Raw genomic sequence first — 15,461 nt, 5'->3', positions numbered from 1 at the left:
TGTCCAATACGATCTCAAGTTTCTCCTTTTGTCGGTAGATATGCTTGCATTTGATGTTATCCCAAGCTTTCGATGGCACGTGTCGACCACGGTCCACCAGTACGAGCAAACACAAATTCTCTTTCTATCTTGTCTGTCTTAAAAAACAGAACTTTAAATTAAAACAAAGAAATCCTTTTTAAGTTTCAATTTGATTCTGATTCGGAAGGAGAGGAGACCATGCTTAGATCTTCTATCTCATAATAATATTACTCCATTTTAATAAATTAAATCAATTAATTCGAAAATATAATTCAATTAGTTTGGTTTTCAAGAGGGTTGTGCTTGTGAAGAGCTGAGCAAGCATCTATTCCAGGCCACCGCCATGAACTCATTTACTGATCATAGTCCTATAGATAGATAGGCATTAAGCCTGTTTGTTTTTTAGCCTTCTAGGACATGCTCTGTTCCTCAGGAAGATGGAAAGCTAGGCAGCTAACTCCATTGGTGTTTCAACTGAAACCTATATTCATTGATTAGGTGTCTCATGGTGTTTCAACTGCTTGAACGCATGAAAGAAACCAAGGGACTTTTTAAGTTCTAATTTCTACAGAATCCAGCCTTTGATTTATTGTCAAATGGGAGACATAAATCCCACTTTTTTTCTTTATAATATATAACAAAGATAAAATATTACAGAACCTTGAGGAATGAGCCTGTGAAACAAGGCAGTTTGGCTACCTAAAAACTTCAGCACCCGAGTTTCTACCTCCTGGAGTTGTTCTTGGCTTTGGTGCTGCCATACAAGCGGAAGAGACTGAAAGCGGAGATACAAGATAGGGCCACCATGCCAAGGCTAACTAGCAGTGCCATTGCTACTCCGTCCCCAACTTGGTTACAGAACTTCCCGTACATGCTGCATATCTTCAACCATTGAAGCTCTGTTTGCCCGAGCTTGCCAAACACTGCTGACTGTGCAGCAGCTCCCACAGCAGCCACAGTCAAGTATGCCAGGGCCTGCAAAAGAAAAACATGATATGTTAATGATTAGATGCTCACTTCCGGTCAATATACATGTGTTTTCAACCATTAAAGTAATCGCATTTTGCGAGCATTCTTTCAGGCTAGATGGTGCTACCACAGAGAAAATGGTCTCCATATCAGCTCTCTCCAGGTATGTGATAATTGATAAATATTAAAATCAGCTCGAAAGGTCAGGTTATACGAAATAACTGGCCCTGATATGGCACCAAATCAGGCCTCCTCTATCCTTCCCTCAAATAATCCTCATGGTCAAAAAAAGAAGGGGGAGCTGGGAGGTTGTTAAGGTATGCATTAGAATCAAAAGAACCCAACATACCATGCTGAATCCTGCAAAGTCTGACTACAACATAATTCTCAAGATATTCATGGAATATTAACAATATTATTTTCAATATACATTATTAGCTAGCATCTTGCCACAGGATTTTCTTCTTTCCACACCAGCGTTAGTTGGATTTTCGAAACCGCGTGAGGCTTCTGTCTGGTGCATTAAATCATTGTTTTTCTCATACCAGCTTACGCTCCAACATTTAAGATCGAGCATTAGCCGTCTATTTACTACGTAGAACAACAGGAGATGAAAAATTAGCTGCATTCTGACTATATCATGAATGAGAAATAAATTCCATACAACAACACCAAGGACCTGCCTTTCCTCTTAATTCTTATGCAAGACTTAAAAGTCCACTCATGTTGGTTTAGCTCGCAACAAGCACTCAATGAATTTCAGAAGGCCTATTTCATATTTATTGCAACGTGTGAGTGTGTGTGTGTGTATTTCATTGTTTGATAGGATAGTTGTTTCTTTACATTGATGATCTTCATCTTCCCCTCATCATTATTTGCTGCTTACATTCTCAGACTACTGTTGCTATTGCAAGGATTTTCAAGACTACCAGGCTTAACATCAATTACCTACCAGGCTACCACCCTGTCGAATACATTAACTTTAACATTAAATGCTAATGTACGAAAAACCTTGACTTCTTCTTTTTTGGTGGAAGCCTAGCGTTCTAAAAAACAAAGGGGGAAATTATTGTTGTCTTTCAATTTATTGCACCTACTCCAGTTAAAAATTTTGTTATTGCCCTTAAAATTGCCGTTTTACAATGTTTTTTTTATCTCCTTCTGCTAAGGATGCAAGTTAGCATGCAATCAGCTAAATCCATGTAAATGGGGTAGTCTGCCTCAATGAAACCCTTCAACCAAGTTTAGAGATATGGACAACTGGGAACCCGAAACATAACTTTACCAATTACAACTACTAGCTGAACAAGATGCAGGGTCTTAGCTCTTAGGCTCTTCCGTGTATGCTATGGAGGAAATGCACAGTACCTGATCTCCAGAGAAAATGGCCCAAGCAAAAGGCTTGCTGAAAAGCACACTTCCTCTCACCATAGCCACAACACAACGCACCCCTTGTATCAATGAGTAGGCTGCAGCTACCCCATTGGCTACCACCAAAAACCTGTGAACAAGAAAAGCAAGAAAGGTATGAGTTTTACATGGAAACCAACGGGATGCTCAATCTCGGAGGGGTAAACTAGAGAGAGCCAGAGAGTAGAGGATCTTACACAAGAGCTTTCATGTCTGTAAACCTAGCTTTCTTCTGAATTGAGAAGATTTCTTTGACTTGAGTATCTGTTGCCACAAGAACAGCTGCAAGAACACTTAAGACACATATCACACACCTCAAAACCAACTCCGCAACTCTCACTCTCCTATCAATCACCTTCAGATTAGTGGCATGGTATACTGGGACATTCCCAGGACTAACACCAACACCCAAATAATTCATCTTCTTGCCAAAAGGCCAACACTCCACAGAGAAGGAAGAAACAGACCAGCCCCAGACAAAACTCTCAAGCACAAAGCACGTACACCTAACCAATCAGGCAACCACCCCGACTGCTTAAATAGGCCTGCGCCAAACTATAGTCTAAAGAGTAAATGGCCTTCCCCACTTTATGAGTGGTACCCCTTTTTTTCTCTGTAATTATAAAAAAGGAAATAAAAAGGTGTTTTGTTTTGCTTTGCTGGACGACTGAGGCCTGCCCAGTGCCAAGTGTGGTCAGAAGTTAGAGGCTCTCAAAACGCACGAGGCCTCAAGGCAAAGGGCACCTCATCTTGTGCACAGACGGGTATTAACCATGCATTTAAGGCGTATGTGGGAAAGTAAAAGAAGAGAAATGAAACTATGGCAAAGAGAGACAGAAGCAACAGGGATACTTTCTTTAGAGTTGTTTTTCTAGGAAGGGGCAACGGTTTTGTTGTTCCAAGAAAAGGTTCAGATAAGGTAAGCGAGTGCCTTAAATCCTTCCCCACTGATCAAGGCTGATGGTTGAATTTAATGCGTGGCCCCATTTCTTTTTGAATAGACCACTCTTAAAAAGAAACAACGGAAACTAACTCTCCTTCGTCTGAAAGCTAGTAATAAAACAATCTGTCAAAGGAAATATAAAAAGAAGAATCTAAACACACAAGAGGAAAGCTCGTCAAATGATTAAAGGTCGCATAGTTGATGTTAGGTTCTTGGTTCTTCTTTCGTGGTGGGGTCTTTGGTTGGTTGGTTTTACTCACTTGATGATGTGCTTGCGTCCACATTTTACCATGATGTAAGGACTCGGAAGTCGTCGGAGGAGACTTCCTCACAAGACCACGCGCCTTTCAGCAGCGTTTGCCGAGGATTGCCTTTAGTTTGCAGCAGAGCCACGCAAGATCTCCATCTCCAGGACACTTGTTCAATGCAATAATTCCAGCGCAACACGCGTCATGGATACGTCCGGCTGATGCCAAAAGCTTGTAGGATGAGAGGATGGCTCCATTGATTTTTAACTCCGAGAAAATCCACTTCCTAACTACTGCATTCCATTAGCAGGCAAAGCAACTTTGTATTTTGATTTCCATTCAAATGTCAATCTTTAAGTGACTAGCCTTGTCCCATCAGTTTTAGCCCAAGCTACCCCTCCTTTTACAACCTTGTTTCCTCCATTGCCATTTGCCGAAGGTAAAAGGAAAGGAATCTCGCATGTTTGTCTTTTCATTCTTATCCATTGATTTGGCATTGTTAGGATGTGTGCATAGCTGATAGGAGTACAAAGATCTTCCGCCAACAATACATATCACGTTTCTACTCTTTTTTTTTCTCACTCGTTCCCCTCAATATCTGATTAAAGTCAACAAAAATCCAAATGCAAATATAAGTTTCAACTATGAATTTATGATTAAAGCAACTAAATCAAGGTAATCATTTTACACGAAACAATCATCTAGATTTTGACCACTGGTATATCCTCCAGCTTGTCTTCAACAGCATTTGGTTTCTACCTTCATTAATTATTCTCTTCATGAGTAAGTCCCAGATCACTCGATGCATACAGTACTCCTTTGTATCTTTTCTTATTGTCTTTATTTGCTTGCCAGAACTAATTGCAAAGTTGGCTTGAAAACCAAGTTGAATTCCAGTGGAGGTGGGGTTGGACTTTCGAAGAAGATAGTGATAACATCGGCCATACTTTGTCCAACCATATGAAATACGTGAGCAATGCAAAAGCACTGCATTTTTATCTTTCATATATACATCTGGGGTCTGGCCATGTGAAATATACAAGGTGATGAAAGAGACTCTGAAGAAATTGAAAAAGTATGTATCAACATTCGTTGGATGGGGATACTTTCAGGATCTTTTGGTTTGTGAGCAACACGATACTAAATCTATCTCTTCAATCTTCTATAAATGCGTATGATATTAAATCTTTTGTCTTTTTCGTTGAAAATTGAAATGACACTGCTCAAGAAGCTTAGCCTCCATATCCAGGAAATCTCCAGGATGGATGGTTGTTGGTTGATGATAACAGAGACCAAGGAGATCAGGAGAGCATGGTATTCAGTTAAGATAAGTTGGGGCGGAAAGAAAGCACTACCATGGTGCTTGGAAGTTGAAATCTCTCAAGGTGAGAGGAAGTCCAAAACCAGATTTCATATTGAATGGTGGAACACACACCAGGAAAGAAAATTACAAGTCTGAAACAGGAGAGGAAAGGGTAAAAAGTAAAAGAAAAACTAGTATTTTATGTTATGTTTCTGCTGAAAATTGTAAGAGATCACGCGTAAATTTCCAACAGAAACAAGTGTATTGCAAAGACTTTGGCCTCCAGCTAGGGAACAGATACAAATTTGCATGAATGGTGGCCTGTCAACAAAGAAAGAAATCGGAGTAGTCAGTAGCAGCTAGAATAGAGTTGCTGAAACGGGCAATTAACAGCCAAACCCTCCCACGCAGCCACATCATATAAAGTTGAGCACTAGTCGTAATTACTACAACTTCTCTGTTTTTTATTTTTTCTTGAGGTTTAGGCATGTAACACTAGCTAAAGCATAAGCTAAAGAATTGTCTTCTTGCCTGGTATGAATGAGCTGGCATTTAGAGCAATCAGCAGCTGAACAAACGATATAATGCACCAAACTACTCCACTCCCATGAACAAATCTCAGACTTTGTAATTTCCTTAACAGCCATTAAAGAATCACTTTCAATTACCAAGTTCTTAAAACCCTTTATGCAGGCCATCTCCAAAAATTTCAAAGTCTAAAGGATGAGAAAAATTATAGGATGATCAAGCAGAATTGCAGCTTAGGGATGTGAGTGTAATCTAGTACTGACATGTATCCTTTTTGGTACATAGAAATCTAGTACTAATGTAATTAGTTAAGTATAGGAAAAGCCAATAGATATAAATCATGTGGTAAAAGTAGCATGAGAGTTTAAGTAGAAATCTCGATTCGAATTAAATCTAAAAGAAAGAAAAAAAAGTGATAGGATTATGATCTTACTTGGGTCAAGATCTGTGATCATGGCAGCAGAATTGAAGTAGCAAGTTGCTCCTTTGTTCTTGAACTTCTGATAGTAGTTGTTGAAGGCATAAGAGGCATGGTCCCTTATAGTGTTTGGAAGATAACAAGGTTGGTTCACTTGTATCTTACTGCAATCGGCACCTCCCTTCCCACAAGCCCAATCAAGGGCCTTCTGCAACTCATCATCAGGAGTTTGCTCATCAGCTATGCACCATTCCCTGAATTGAGCATCTAGCATGACCCAAAAATTTATAGACCTAAATTAATTTTACTTGATCACGATCAACAACCATGGAAAGATCAGTAAAGTCACTAACTATGGCACTACCTGTCTTCTGTAAAATTAAAGAAACAAAGCAAAGAGCAAGCAGAGTCCAATGTAAGGCAGACGGCATTGTGGCTGATTCAGGGGGAGTTGCAGACGTGTGTATCCAAGACAGAAGGTTGGGCATTTGCCGTACCACCAGTAGCTAGCTAATGGCTATAGATGAAGTAGCTTTGAGAAGGAATTCTTTGCTTTTGTCAAAGTAGAGATTCCTCTCTTTTTATGTTCCTTCCATCTTACGATTAAGAATACAATCTTTGTTTTGGAATGGTCAAACTACCTGGATTGTTCCCAATCTGGGAACTTTCATGACAACGCAAAAATGGACCAGAACTGTTTAAACTTTTTTGGTTAGGATTTCCCATTACTTTGACACTCGGTTCAGAGTAGAGTTTATGTGTTTAAGCTTTAACTTGTAAGGGACATATCAAATAATTTGAGCATCAAACTGTCCCTATTCTGAAGCAAACTCATAGAAAAAAAGCATTAGATCTTCCTTTTGTAATTCCCAACAGTTCGTTTCAATCAAAGCGTGAGTGGCACGTCAGGTGGCATACATGTTTATAGTATCCCCAAATTCTACAATATCGAGTTCTTGATGAAAAATGGCAATAATCTACAGAAATCCCCTTCACATGATTCACATGCACGCATGGTGATGAATGCAGATAGCTCAAGATGAATGCAGAATAGCTATCTTCTGCAGTCCATGGAGCCCGCATCTAGACCGCAACACGGCATTTGGATTTGCTGTGTATAAAATCATTACCGTTTTGTTAAAATTTAAATCTTAGTACCATGCAGGTATATTTGGATTTAACCATCTAGACAATTGGTAGAGTAATAATTCTGATCAACTCCAGTCTCTAGGCTTGTTCTAAATTAAGAAAAGTACCGTTTCACGCATCCGAACATTGGCCAACGGGAAAAAAATCACAGAAACATGGCACTTGCTCTTGGCTTTTTCGCCTTTTGACAGTGATAAGAAATGACCAAGAGTAGCACGTATATGACGCCAAAAAGCTGGAATATCAGCTAATTATATATAGCTAGCTTCATATTATCATATAGCACAAACAGGAAGGTAAATTAATTATATTCGATGGATGATATCCATCACTACAATAATATCACTAACTCTTTCACTATTACAGCACCAAACGAAGTATGGGTTAATTTGTTTACAGGTGAAGGGAGGTATCCACATCATCACAATCCGAATCATCGAATTTGTTCTGAGAGACATGCATAGAATCAGGTATCTTTGAGGCTGTGGGCAATAAACTCGCAAAAAGTGGGGCCTCCGTGGACTGAGAATCAGTACCAGAACACCTGTGTTGTGAACCAGACCAGAGGGAGAAAGGTACTTGAGGAGGTGGTGACCTTGGTGGCAAGAAGTGAAAGAACAACCTTGATGGCTCATAAGGCAAGGTGGGGTTGCATTGTTTAGGCTCAGCGTGCTTTCTTAGTAGTTCCCTCTCTTCTCTCATCTCCTTCATTCTCTGCAACTGCCTGAACCTCTCCTGCAGTAGAGCAATGGATGATTGAAAAACAATGGTAGGATCATTAATGCTTTCCCTACCCATTTGAGAAGATATGATCTTTTGCTCTTAATTAGCTATAGCGAGCAATGTCTACTGATGCAAGAAAGGCGGTGTAGGTGAAGTACTCTAAGGACCGCTTGAAAGGGTTTATGTGTATTTATAGGGTGTTGGCATGGTTACCATGGTATGCTTGAATTAGTTGAAGGCATTTAGTTGTCCGATAAAATTCTAAATGATTTAAAAAAGGGAATAGAATCGGCAGCTAAGCGGCAAAGGTCCAAAAAGAAAAGGTTGTGTGGCCAATCTAAGGGAGTACTTTGGTTAGTGTATGTGGGAGAAGAGGCAAAAGCAAGGCTAAAGGAGAAAAAGTGTGGGGAGAAGAGTCCAAAAGAACGTTGAAACTAGCACATGGAAGGGTATGTTTGGAGGAATAATAGATTGGGGAATGCTCTATCGGCTCGCCCCCAAAGCCTGTTTATAGCTTCGGGGATGATGGGGTTTTGCAAAGGATATAAATTTTAAAATCTCCATTTTCCACTTCCAAAACTTCGCTCTTTGAGACCATCATTCTTAGCTAACTGTTTAGGGTAAGAGAAGGCACAGAGGTGGGGGCGGTGTGAGGGTTAAAAGACAAGGTTCAGAATAGGGAATAATCTTAGGAGCTCATAATGTTTTGATTGTACAATAATGTATGACAAAGACAGACATACAAACATTCTCTCTCTCTCAAGATATGTTTTGTCTTGAAGTTTTTGGAAGGGAATGGCATGCTCAGATGAAAGCTGCAGATGCCAACAGTGTTGGGATTGGATGCTTCTTCTATGCAGCAGAAGCACCCCCCTCTCTCCATTATTTATTTTGTATTAGTTTGCAACTTCGAAGTTTGGAAGAGTGGCTTGAAAAGAAATATGGGGCCATAGACAAGGCGTGCTGCTGATATTCCTATTATATCCATTTCGCACTAAAGGTTAATTTATATCATAAAATAATTTCACCTACTAAGTGGCTACATGTAGCTAGCCTTGTCCATGTTGATGACATCCCGCAGCTCACACACCTAGCAATGAAGCACAAGCGTCTGGAAATATGTCTGAACTCTAAATAAAACTAGATAGAATCAGCAGCAATATATAAGTTAAGGCTTTCAGTTTAACAACCTATGCTTGGAATTTCAGGAATTGGAGTGGGAAAAAGCGCTGACCAATTACCAGCCCGTCCAGAATGAGTGATAGAGCAGATTCTCACTACTACATGATGGCAACTCCATAACATGCAGATCTGGACCTTCTTTTTAGGATACCAGCATGGACTCAATCCTGAATCATTGGTAACTAGCGAGGGATGGACTCAATAACATGGAAGTAACTCATTATTTCATCATTGGCTGGATTCTGATATAATTGGCTGAATTTGTGTGGAATATTGCTAGAATCTGCCCGTTTGGACCAACCATGAATGGTTACTTTCACTAGAAATTCTCAATGGCAAAAAGGGCAAGAAACCATGGCTCTATGCTTCTATTCGTTTCTGCCCTCTTTCTGATAATGGTGAATCAGAGGAAACTTGCTACTTCAGTTTAGGGAAAATAACTTCATGAAAATGAATGTTAAAGTGGCTTATAATTCGAATGAACCAAACAATCAATGAATTGAACTCTATGCCTTCAAAGACATGTAAACCATGGATGAGCTGAACAGATCATGCTTGATTTTCCCTTGAAAACTAAATCTAACCTTAACCGGAAATCAAATCTATAGACATTAACTTCCTCCTCATGGACCATGCATGTACTGCGTTTATTCCAAAATTTGTACGGTAGCTGCAATATTCTTGGCCAAGCAGTGCAATTTCATGAGGCTAGTGAAGAGTATAAATTTATTAATTTATTGTAAATAATTTGTTTTACAGTTCTTTTACGTTTTTAGTCTTATGTGTTGTTTAGAATTACAAACTCTACCAGCACTATAAATAGCTGGCTTTTGACTATTTCATTTTATGAGAATATGCAGAATATTTTTTCCCATTTTCTGTTCTTTGATTCTTTGATTCTATGAAATTGCAAGTTCTTCACATGGTATCAGAGCTCTGATCCGGGGTTCCTGAACTATTTTTTCTTTGATTTCTTGTAGGCCTATTCATATTTCTCCTTGTATTACAGTAACAGTGCTTATCTCAAGGATTGCGATCGGGTTTTGTTATCGATTCAGCCATTGGGAGCATCGATCCTTTGTCGCATTTTCTGGCATATTATTTGGGGCTTTGTGTGTGAATCGGTTTATCAAATCAATCGTTCCAGATTCTTGATCTAATCTTTCTTGTTTCTTGCAGATTTGTTTGGGAATCGACTGTTGTTAGGGTTTGGTTCTTTTTGCTCAAATCTGTATTTCTTGAGGCTTTTTTTGATGATTTTTTTTTGTGTTTTGATTTTTGTGAGAAAAATATCTTCTTGATGTGAATTGCTATGGCCGAGTCAGCACATGGGATTTCTCTTTTGGACGATCCACACTCGGCTTATTTTGTGCATCACTCAGATCATCACGGTTTAATCTCGATTACTCCGAAGCTTACTTCAACGAATTACTCAGCATGGAATAGATCATTTTATCTTGCTTTGTCCATTCGCAATAAGCTAGGGTTTATTGATGGTACGATTCCTCAACCCTTAGTTACTGACAAATTGTATATGCCGTGGATAAGATGCAATAATTTGATTGTTGCCTGGTTGCTTGAATCTTTAACACCATCAATTGCTTCCACTGTTTTCTATATGAGTAATGCGGCTCAAATATGGGAAACCCTAAAACGAAGGTTTTCATTGCCAGATTATGTTAGAATTTGTAATCTGCAGCACACACTTAATGGCATTACTCAAGAAATTATATCAGTTGATCTGTATTTTACTGAGTTGAATTTTGTTTGGGAAGAGTTGCGTAGCTTTCACCCTCTACCTAAGTGTACTTGTGGAGGTTTTCAGGAATTTGTTGATCAGATGGCTAAGGTTAATATCTTTCGATTCTTAAATGGATTGAATGATAGTTTTTCTGCTATAAGATCACAGATTATAATGATGAAGCCTTTTCCATCTTTGGATGAGGCATATAATCTTGTTTTAAGAGAAGAAAATAAGAGGAATTTTCATGTCACGGTTCAGCCATTAAGTGAGACTGCTGCTATATCAGTAGTTGCTGGTGAAAAATCAAAAAGAAAATCTAATTTTTTATGCTCAAATTGTGGAAAGAAAGGTCACTTAAAGGATAAGTGTTATCGACTGATTAGATTTCCTGCAGATTATAAGTTCAATAAGAACAAATCTAATGGCAATAATAAAAGAAGTCAATCTTATTCTGCCAACAATGTGATTTCTATAGCCAAGTCTAATGAAGCTGGAGATGAGGGTATCAATGGTTCGATGTCTCAAATTGGCCTTTCTAAGGATCAAATTCATAAGATGCTGTCTCTCATCAATGAACAACCATTAATCAATCAATATGATACTCCTACAATATCCAGTCAGTAGAGTAAAATTGCTTTGGTAAATTCAACCGTGGCAGGTAAGTCTTTCAATCATGCTTATCATTCCTTTAATGATTTCTGTTCATATTCTTTTGTAAATAGTATTATTGCTTCAATGTGTTCATTTCTGAATAGTGATGCCTAGATACTTGATACTAGTGCTACTGATCATATAGCTTGTAATCTTAAAAATTTTACTGCATATAGGAAAGTTCATGATGTTTTTGTTCAATTGTCAAACAAAATAAATGTTTTGGTATCCCATATGGGCATTGCAAAATTAGGAGATTTGATTTTAGAGAATGTTTAGTGTGTACCAAGTTTTAAATTCAACCTAATTTCTGTTAACAAGTTAGCAAAGTGTCAGAAACAACATTTGTTTTTTACTGATTCGTACTACATTATATAGGATCTAGTTTCCTAGAAAGTGATTGGGGATGCTAGAGTGAGGGATGACTTATATCTCTTACAAAAGGAGTTGGATGCACAACTAGTTGCACAGTTTCAAAAGGACAAAAATGTAATTTTTCACTCTGTTAATTCTTGTAATAGTTTGTCTATTGTTTTTGATTTGTGGCACTTTAGATTAGGGCACATTCCACTTAAGAAAATAAAACAGATTCATCAACATTTCCTTGATGTTTCATGTACAGAAAATTTTTTCTGTGATATTTGTCCACTTGCTAAACAGAAAAGGCTTCCTTTTCCAATTCATGTACCTTATGTTACATTTGCTTTTGAACTAATAAATGTTGATATTTGGGGATCATATGAAGTTTCTACAATTTCAGAGCATAAGTTTTTTCTTACCATTGTTGATGAATACACTAGGTTTACATGGATTTTTTTAATGAAGTACAAGTCAGAAGTTTCTATGATTTTGCCTACATTTTATAATATGATTTTGAATCAATTTAATGTTTCAATCAAACAAATAAGGTCAAATAATGGTTCAGAATTTAATCTTACTGATTTTTTTAGCTCTAAGGGAATTGTGCACTAACTTTCTTATGTTGAGACCCCCCCAACAAAACGGTATTGTTGAAAGAAAGCATCAGCATCTTTTAGTTGTGGCTAGATCACTTTTATTTCAAGCTAATCTTCCTTTAAAATTTTGGGGTGATGCAATTTTGGTTGCTACTCATATAATAAATAGGGTGCCCACACCAAGTTTACATGATCAAACTCCATTTGAAAAGCTTTTTCATAAACCACCTTCATATTCACATCTTAAAGTATTTGGTTCTTTATGTTTTGCATCAACTTTATCACACAACAGAAAGAAGTTTGAACTTAGGGCTAAAAAATGTATTTTTTTTGGATATCTAGTAGGTATTAAAGGTTACAAGCTTTATGACCTAGTTACACATAGTATCTTTGTTTCTATAAATGTTATATTTCATGAATCAATATTTCCTTTTCAGCGACATCAATCAACCTCACGTTCTGTTTATGATTTGTCTTCTTCTCATGATGCTTCTTTACCTACCCATCCTTTAATTGTTTCATATACACATTTTGTTGATATTCCTTCTCCGTCAATATCTGACAATAATTTTGTTCCTATTGCTGATAATTCTTTTGATTCTGTTGTTGATACTTCTGCTTCTATTCCAATATGGATTTGCCTTATTTAAATGCTAATCTACCTAAGTTGAGTGAACCTATAGTTCTACTTGCTGAAGAACCACATTCTCATAATTCACCATCCAATATTAGAAAAAGTACTAGACAAAGACACCCAGCAAAATACCTTGAGGCTTATCATTGTACCTTTCCTACACAGGCCAATTTTGTTACCAAATATCCCATCACCAAATATTTGTCTAGTAATCAACTCTCACCTGATCATAAAGTTTTTATAGTAGCCTTGTCTCATATACCTGAACCCACATGTTATCATCAAGCTGTAAAACATGTTCAATGGAGGGAGGCTATGCAAACTGAATTGGATGCTTTGGAGGCGAATAAGACATGGACAGTGGTACCTTTACCTCCTAATTCTCATGTTATTGGCTGTAAATGGGTCTACAAGGTCAAACTAAATGTTGACAGTTCTGTTGAGAGATATAAAGCCCGATTAGTAGCCAAGGGTTATAATCAAAGGGCAGGCTTTGATTATCAAGAGACATTTAATCCTGTGGTGAAACATACCACTGTTCGGCTGTTTTTAGCGCTGACAGCCATTAAAGGCTGGTTTTTTACTTAGCTTGATATTAATAATGCTTTCTTGAACGTGGATTTGAATGAAACTGTTTTCATGGAGCTGCCACAGGGGTATTGTTTTAAGGGGGAGTGTCTTACCGGTGGTAAGATGGTGTGCAAGTTGAATAAGTCGTTGTATGGACTCAAACAAGCATCACGACAGTGGAATTCAAAATTTACCACTTGTTTACTAGCTTATGGTTTTCAGCAATCCAAAGCTGACTATTCTTTGTTTACCAAGACTACTCAAACAGGGGAATTCATTGCATTGTTGGTTTATGTGGATGATATTGTGATTGGCAGTACTTCAATGGATCTTACTAATGATGTTAAGGGCCATTTGAGTTCTAATTTCAAGCTTAAGGACTTAGGGAAACTTAAGTATTTTCTTGGCTTAGAAGTGGGAAGGTCCAGCAAGGGAATTTTTCTTTGTCAAAGGAAGTATACTCTGGACATCTTAACAGAATATGGTTTATTGGGATCTAAACCAGTGTCTACACCGATTAAATATCATCATAAATTGACAAAGGCCACAGATGAAGAACAATTGAAAGATAGTACTACGTATAGACAACTGGTTGGAAGACTCTTGTACCTTACTTTTACAAGACCAGATATTTCATATGTTGTTCACATAGTTTCTCAGTATATGGACAAGCCAAGTGAGGTTCATTTACAAGCAGCTTTCAGAGTAATACGATATCTTAAAGCAACTCCTGGTCAAGGCATTTTATTTTCTAGTGATTCTGATTTATGCTTACAAGCATATAGTGATAGTGATTGGGCTGGTTGCCCAGATACTAGAAGATCAGTTACTGGTTTTGGTATACTGTTGGGAAACTCATTGATAAGTTGGAAAGCTAAAAAGCAGAGTGTGGTAGCAAAGAGTTCTACTGAAGCTGAATATAGAGCAATTGCAGCAACTTGTTGTGAAGTGATTTGGTTACTGCATTTACTTATGGACTTCAGTATTGAACATTCATGTGCAGTGAAATTATTTTGTGACAATCAATCGACTCTTCATATTTGTCGAAATCCTATATTTCATGAGCGCACAAAACATATTGAGATGGATTGTCATTTCATTCGAGAGAAGGTAGCTGCAGGTCCAATTGATCCATCTTACATTCCGACCAAGTCCCAACTTGCAGATCTTTTCACCAAAGCTTTACAACCTAGACCATTGCATTCTCTCTTGCATAAGATGAGTATTATTAACATACATAATACTCATCTTGAGGAGGAGTGAAGAGTATAAATTTATTTATTTATTGTAAATAATTTGTTTTACAGTTCTTTTACGTTTTTAACCTTATGCGTTGTTTAGAATTACAAACTCTACTAGCACTATAAATAGCTGGCTTCTGACTATTTCATTTTATGAGAATATGCAGAATATTTTTTTCCCATTTTCTGTTCTTTGATTCTTTGATTATATTAAATTGCAAGTTCTTCACAGCTAAAGAACTCAGTAATTAGAAAAGTAAGCCCCTTACGGCCTTACCAATTTCCCTTCTTGTCAAGTATTTATTGCAAAGCTGCATTGAGTTTTCCTAACACTTGGGGAACAAGAAGAATTCTAATTGTAATTGAGTAGAATAAGACGACATGAAGGAAGCTTATCTAAGACTTCTTTTTTTCCAAAAGGAAGTTCAATATCAGAAACTGATACACTGTCATTAACCAAAACATGACATGCAACAGGCAAACTGTCCATAGTCTTGTATAATTTCAATTGGTTTGGTTAATCGTCACAACTTCTTCATCGATTCAGAGCATTCCTACTTCAACCATTTCAGCTTTCTTCTCATATATTCTCTTCACAACTTGCAACAGCAATCTAAGGTGAGCAGCATGTCTCCAAATTAAAATGACAGCAACATGTTGGAATAAGGAGTTTAGGCCTAAATGCAAGAGATGAGCCCACCCCAAAGCAATCCGAAACATAGTGTTTTAAGAAGCCCAAACCTTATGGTCCAACAAAAGAAGCACCTTTTC

The 15,461-nt window shown here is 37.7% G+C and overlaps 4 protein-coding genes across 4 annotated transcripts; 1 reads left to right on the top strand and 3 right to left on the bottom strand.

The window, feature by feature from the left end:
• On the bottom strand, positions 490 to 3,271 carry LOC18597309 (CASP-like protein 2B1). The gene is made up of 3 exons (XM_007026252.2): positions 2,598 to 3,271; positions 2,359 to 2,491; positions 490 to 996 (listed from the first exon to the last, which is right to left on the bottom strand). Exons 1-3 carry the CDS (start codon positions 2,819 to 2,821, stop codon positions 745 to 747), a joined length of 609 nt encoding a protein of 202 aa, XP_007026314.2. The 5' UTR covers positions 2,822 to 3,271; the 3' UTR covers positions 490 to 744.
• LOC18597307 (glucan endo-1,3-beta-glucosidase 4) lies at positions 4,978 to 6,369 on the bottom strand. Its single transcript, XM_007026250.2, has 3 exons — positions 6,205 to 6,369; positions 5,856 to 6,107; positions 4,978 to 5,215 (listed from the first exon to the last, which is right to left on the bottom strand). The coding sequence occupies exons 1-3, from the start codon at positions 6,326 to 6,328 to the stop codon at positions 5,181 to 5,183; spliced, it is 411 nt and encodes a 136-aa protein (XP_007026312.1). The 5' UTR covers positions 6,329 to 6,369; the 3' UTR covers positions 4,978 to 5,180.
• LOC18597306 lies at positions 7,212 to 8,076 on the bottom strand. Its single transcript, XM_007026249.2, has one exon. The coding sequence runs from the start codon at positions 7,785 to 7,787 to the stop codon at positions 7,383 to 7,385; it is 405 nt and encodes a 134-aa protein (XP_007026311.2). The 5' UTR covers positions 7,788 to 8,076; the 3' UTR covers positions 7,212 to 7,382.
• LOC108662467 lies at positions 10,207 to 11,262 on the top strand. Its single transcript, XM_018122882.1, has one exon. It carries the CDS (start codon positions 10,207 to 10,209, stop codon positions 11,260 to 11,262), a length of 1,056 nt encoding a protein of 351 aa, XP_017978371.1.

Source organism: Theobroma cacao, chromosome 6 (assembly GCF_000208745.1).
Source record: "Theobroma cacao cultivar B97-61/B2 chromosome 6, Criollo_cocoa_genome_V2, whole genome shotgun sequence".
In the NCBI taxonomy this organism is placed as follows: Eukaryota; Viridiplantae; Streptophyta; class Magnoliopsida; order Malvales; family Malvaceae; genus Theobroma; species Theobroma cacao.
This window is presented reverse-complemented; position numbering and strand designations above follow the sequence as displayed.

Bases quoted from the DNA above. Each gene is read 5' to 3' on its own strand.
- LOC18597309 (XM_007026252.2), bottom strand. From the start codon at position 2,821: ATGAATTATTTGGGTGTTGGTGTTAGTCCTGGGAATGTCCCAGTATAC. The intron at 2,492-2,597 runs GTAAGATCCTCT...TCTTGTTCACAG, and splicing joins ACAGACATGAAAGCTCTTGT to GTTTTTGGTGGTAGCCAATG. The intron at 997-2,358 runs GTACTGTGCATT...TTTCTTTTGCAG, and splicing joins CCATTTTCTCTGGAGATCAG to GCCCTGGCATACTTGACTGT.
- LOC108662467 (XM_018122882.1), top strand. From the start codon at position 10,207: ATGGCCGAGTCAGCACATGGGATTTCTCTTTTGGACGATCCACACTCG.
- LOC18597306 (XM_007026249.2), bottom strand. From the start codon at position 7,787: ATGGGTAGGGAAAGCATTAATGATCCTACCATTGTTTTTCAATCATCC.
- LOC18597307 (XM_007026250.2), bottom strand. From the start codon at position 6,328: ATGCCCAACCTTCTGTCTTGGATACACACGTCTGCAACTCCCCCTGAA. The intron at 6,108-6,204 runs GTAGTGCCATAG...GGGTCATGCTAG, and splicing joins TTTAATTTTACAGAAGACAG to ATGCTCAATTCAGGGAATGG. The intron at 5,216-5,855 runs GTAAGATCATAA...CTTTGTTGACAG, and splicing joins GATCACAGATCTTGACCCAA to GCCACCATTCATGCAAATTT.